At 34.5% G+C, this 5,590-nt stretch overlaps 1 protein-coding gene across 1 annotated transcript; it reads right to left on the reverse strand.

Moving 5' to 3' along the window:
- Nucleotides 1-476: 476 nt before the first annotated feature.
- LOC115706515 (laccase-12) lies at nucleotides 477-3,453 on the reverse strand. The gene is made up of 6 exons (XM_030634185.2): nucleotides 3,023-3,453; nucleotides 2,768-2,919; nucleotides 2,372-2,616; nucleotides 2,149-2,277; nucleotides 1,082-2,038; nucleotides 477-979 (listed from the first exon to the last, which is right to left on the reverse strand). Exons 1-6 carry the CDS (start codon nucleotides 3,137-3,139, stop codon nucleotides 849-851), a joined length of 1,731 nt encoding a protein of 576 aa, XP_030490045.2. The 5' UTR covers nucleotides 3,140-3,453; the 3' UTR covers nucleotides 477-848.
- Between the last annotated feature and the right edge of the window lie 2,137 nt (nucleotides 3,454-5,590).

Genomic DNA, 5,590 nt, shown 5'->3' on the forward strand with positions numbered 1-5,590 from the left:
TCTTTTAATAAATTCAAAACGGAGTCGACAAAATAAAGAAAAATTACAGTTTTATAATAAACATTGGTTACTTATGTCCCTAAAATTAATATTAAATTTATGTTACTTATAAATTTGGATACTTTATGTCGCTATTTACCTATTAATTAATTATTTATTATTGTAAAGTGAAATGGAAGTGGAAGGAGATGAAGGTAGCATTTGCTTTTTCTATATGTTAGAGAAAATTTAATACTTTAGTTTGGTTTAACAATTCAAATTACTAATTATAACGTCTTTTTTCTTTATAAAAAAAATCCAAAACAAGCAATAATTAGTAATGAATTTCAAAAAGTCATGATAGTCACTTTGGGTACAATATCGAATAGGTTAAGCTCTTGTTTTTTTGCTTTTGCTTTTGCCTTTGTTTTTTTTCCTCAACTACCATATTATACATAGGACAAAAATTATATATATTTAGAAGACAACAAAGGAAATATAAAAGAAATTCAAAAACTTTATATTAATCTGTTTATAACATTAAAAGAATACATTCTATGTAAAAACGAGGAACTAAGAGTCGAGTATTACCAAACGAGATGGCAATTTTTAGTATTTTAAAACATTGCATCATCCCATTTAAACCCGATTCTTTTATCTATAACAAAAAAATGATAATGAAAAAAACAATTCAAAACAGAGCAATAAGAGCTAAGAGACCCCAAATGCAGGGGAGAAACCAACAAACAACTCGTGTAACATTATATATATAAAGGGAAAATCTGAAAAACCCTATTATTCTGATTACGAACAACCTCATTAATCCTTTTTGTTTTCTGAGTAACTATATGATTTTATCTAAATCATCTTTAGCACAGAGGTAAATCCGCAGGAGGAGGCTCTATCGTCTGTAACTCTCCAACTCCATTGTCCACCAAGAACACCATAGCTAAGCCCCATGTTATGTGAACATCCAAGTGACAATGCATAATCCAAGCACCTATGTATATATATATTGAAATATATTAAACTAATAATAAGCCAGAAAATGTTAATGGGAATTTTTTGAAAATGCATTACTTTTACATATAAATTTATTTACCTGGATTGTCAGCTACGAATCTAATCACGGCCCATCCATTCGACGGAACAGCCACCGTGTTCCTCATTGGCGGGTCAACAAGGTTGAACTTCTTGGTATCAGTTTGGGGGTTGAAGTTTCCGAAACCTTCTGCAACGATGTAAAAATCGTATCCATGGAGATGAATTGGGTGATTCTCAGGGGTGACTATACTCGTATCCTGTAGAACGATTTGAACTTTGGACCCGTACTTCAATTTGTACCCTTTGGTCCCAGGAATTGGCTGCCAGAGAGATCGGCTGACGTTTCCGGTGTAATCGAACTTCACCGGCGGGTTGGCCGGGAAATCGGTGGTGAAAACTCCGGGAATTCCCTGCTGGTAAGCCTGGAGAATTGAAATGTTGTTTGGGAGAACGAAGGAGTGATTGTTCATGCTAGATGTGAATCGTGTCCCGTTCGGGCCCTGGCACCTTCGGGATCGGAAGTTCTTCGGGCACTGGTTCAGCCCGAGTCCAATTGTGAAGAAGAGATTCTCGTCGATATCGGTCGGGACTTCGACTCTTCTCGGGCTTCGGAAACTTTTGCTGAAAGCCGTGACGGTGTTGGTGTCGTTGAAAGCTGGCAATTGGGGCATTATCGGCTTTGTAGTTGGGCAGTTCTTGGAGGCGCAAGGAGCTGATTTGTATTCGAGGATTGCGGTTGTGGTTGTGTTGTCGAAAGTTGCATTTGCGGTTTGGTATGCACGCGCCGCCATGTAGTAACGCGCCGGTGGCTGGTCACCGTTGATAAGGACATCAGTGGTTTGGCCCGGTCCGAGCATGATGACCGTTGTGGTAAAGGGTTTCACGTAGGAGGCGTCGGCGCCTACGACGGTGAACTTGTGGTTGGCTATGGCGAAGAACAGGGGTTGGTTCAGTGCAGCGTTGATCACTCTCAGAAGGTTAGTTTCCCCAGATCCTATTGGTACCACCACTGTGCCTGTAATAGCATAACACAATTAATTACATAATTAAGTAACAATTAGTTATTTATTATTATTATTATTATTATTATTGTGTATTTGAAAATTAAGGGGTTTTTAAGCAAACCTTTGCTAGAGCAGTTGTAAAGGTCACCAGGTTGACCGTTAATGGTATAGGCATCAGAAGAATTTGGAGCTCCTCCTGTTCTAGTTGCTTGTCTCACAACATCAATGGGGTTTGCATCCCACCATTCGCCTGATCATCGTAATTATAATGATGTTAACTAATAAAGTTGTTACTATAATTATAACTATTGATGGAGTTATTATTTATGTTATATATATTATACCGAGAAGAATCGGAGTTTCACGCTTTGGTTTGGTGAAAGGGTAGGAATCTCCTTGTCTTGGTTTAATAATAAGAGCACCATAAACAGTGGCTCTTAGCCATGAGCTGTGAGCGTGCCACCAAAGAGTGCCTTCTTGGCCTTGAATTGTGAATCGATAGGTGTAGCTGCCTCCTGGTCGGATTGGGCATTGAGTCACGAACTCAGGCCCATCAGCCCACCCAGTCCTCATTTGTCTGATGCCATGCCTGAAAATTAATAACCCCACACGTATATATTAGATTTAGACATTAATTATAATTGGGATTAAAAAGGAAGTGAAGACAATGCAGATGTATGCTATGCATGGCACATGCATGCATGCATACACACACGATGATTTTGAAGAAATTTTTATACCAGTGAATGGTGACATTATATCTAGCTTTGTTGGTGACTTTGACGACAAGAGTGTCACCGTTGCTAACTTCCAAGGTTGGGCCAGGATATTGACCGTTAACCGTGATGCTGTTATGGGTTTTGCACAGCCTCTTCACTGGTGTTGCTTGAATCTGCAAGTGTTGTTATATAGTATTAATAAGCCATAAATTGAAACTAGGCAATAAAATTGTTACTATTTAGCGATTAGCATATAGTCAGAGATGTGGTGCTTACAACAAAATCATGGTTGTGTGTTTTGGGAATGGCATAGGCCAAGGACAATAATGCTGAAGCAAAGAGAAGCCAAAGGGCTAAAGGAACAACGGCCTTGATCATCAAGGAAGCCCCCATCTTAATTCGCTTGCTAAACTTGAGTATTGAGCTAGTTTTGTTTGAAAGCTTATAAGCTAATGACTTGGGGAATTGAGAGAGTGTGGTGATGAAAATGAAGACCAAGGAAAGTTCTTTTATAGTGGAAAAATTAGGAGAGAAAAGTTGTTTCGAGGTTGGCAGATTAGGTTTTGATTCGGGAAAATGGTCAGTTAAGTTACCTGGACAAAACTTAGTTCAACCCTTGGCCGAGTTGTTGCACCCACTGGCCATTACAAGTGAATTATTTCAAATAATGCTTGCTTAGCAAGCCTTCCTTCATGGTTGAATTTTCAGGAGACTCTCATTATTATCAAAATGATGCTTAAGCAAATCAAACTTTATCATTTCCTTTTTTAGCTTTTTGGTTTTTGAATATCTTTACATGTATCGTACTCTGTTATTTCTTAATTTAAATAGTGTACAAATAGGACAACATTATAATCGCCTACTTTGATAATAACCCAATTATCCACATAAACATCGTAGAATTGGTCCAAACTCCAAACGATCAAATGTATTTTGATTTCATTTTTATGTCCATACATTATAAGACTGATATAATGTACAGTCAACTTCATTCTTCTTTGTTACATGAGAACTTGACGTTGGCTATGACGTTCTCTATCTTAAAAGCTAAAATATCCCTTAATTGATAAAGAAAACTTATCCAATTAAATTAAGTTCATGCATAATGTAAACAATATTTACCTTATAAATTTCAAAATAATAATGATATGCATAAGGTAAAGCAAGAACCATATTAGTCTTATTTGTTCAATGAAGTAACCACTCGACAATTGCGACAATTCAGTGCATACGAAAATTCTCGCATTAGTTGAGTCCCTTTAACTTTATTTGTTGAAAATGAAAATTAAAGATGACTAGACTCTAGAAAGTCTATAGTTATAAGAAATGATCCAATTCAGGACAAAGTAAAAAGAAAACTTCAAATTATTATTCATTTTTACTGATGGTCATGTGGACATGATTAAAAGAACAAAAAAAAAAAAAAAAGAAAGAAATAGGGAAAAATACAATTAGCAGAGAAGTGCCCAAGAACAGACCACTTATGGTCATGATGATCTGGTTGTTAATTCTATTAATTAATTTGAATTTTCGGAACCAAACACAGAAAGAACCAATTCAGTCGCTTTCCGAAAAGGAAATGAGGAGTTCAGTCATCAGTATTACCATCTTTTTCAACAATTGAGCACCAATGGGAGATTTGGTTTGCTCTAACGACATTCTGTTAAAAGATATATTTATTTATTTATTTATATATTCACACTCTAATATCAAATATTATTTGAGTACTTCTGTATAAATTAGGTAGCCTATCACCAAATAATTAATATATTACTTTACTCTAATTTTCAAGAAGTCCCTGTCTATTCATCTAAGTATATATGCTATTTTTTTTTATTCATATGTTTTACGCCTTATTTATTTATTGATATTTCCAATAAAACCATATAAATTAAAAATAAGTGTTACGTGTTCTGCTTTTTATTTTATATTATAATTTTATTAAGTGAAAATATGTTAATCTTTGTGGTTGATTAATTGCCATAAAAGGTTTAGGAAACAAAAAAGATACTTGTTATTTAGTGAGCCTATGACTATAGTAGGTTTGATTTCTACTTGTGGTTATTTTAATGGATCATTCATGAGTTTTTTTACAAGAGATAGATACTATTTTCATTTTGGAGTTGCTGAAAGAAGTGAGACGTGTTTTTAACACTATTATAGTGATATTTTTGAGGCATGATTTGACGAACCAGAAGTAAAATATAAACTTTCCAAGTAGTAAAACAAACATTATGAAGTTTCTTACTGCTAAGATTAAACGTGAAAGGGGAAAAAAAAATTATATAGATGTCAATATAAGTGATTTTGTGGTTCCCGTGTATTTAGAAGGGCTAATTAAAGAGTAGAAAATTAACTTTCTTCTTTGATATATGAGAATAAGAAATATGCATGATTTATAGCCTTAAACATATTATATGGCTAAGTCATGTCTAAGCTATAGCACTTTTAATTAGCAAAATTACTTAAAGCAAAAGCAAGAGCCAAATGGAATTAATTTGATACTTCTCTGGTAACTTTATGGCTTTTCAAAGGAATTGTTGTATTAATTTCAACTTAGTGACTCGGCAAAACTCCACAAGGAAAATGTGGAGAGTGACATATTGGTAGACTCTTTGAATCTAAGCATGTCTGATAAAATATGAAAGAGAGATTAGGATTTAGATAGGTGAACAAGAATAAATAAGAAATGTTAGAACAACTTAAGTTTAAGTTGGTATGGTTTGTTAAAGACTGTATCATATTATTATTATTTGTTAAATAAAAAATCTTGTGACGAAAAGAAAAGTACAAGAGAAGTCGTTATGAGTGATTCGAATAGATTGATTAAAAGGATCTGAGTTT

This window comes from Cannabis sativa, chromosome 1 (assembly GCF_029168945.1).
Source record: "Cannabis sativa cultivar Pink pepper isolate KNU-18-1 chromosome 1, ASM2916894v1, whole genome shotgun sequence".
NCBI lineage: Eukaryota > Viridiplantae > Streptophyta > Magnoliopsida > Rosales > Cannabaceae > Cannabis > Cannabis sativa.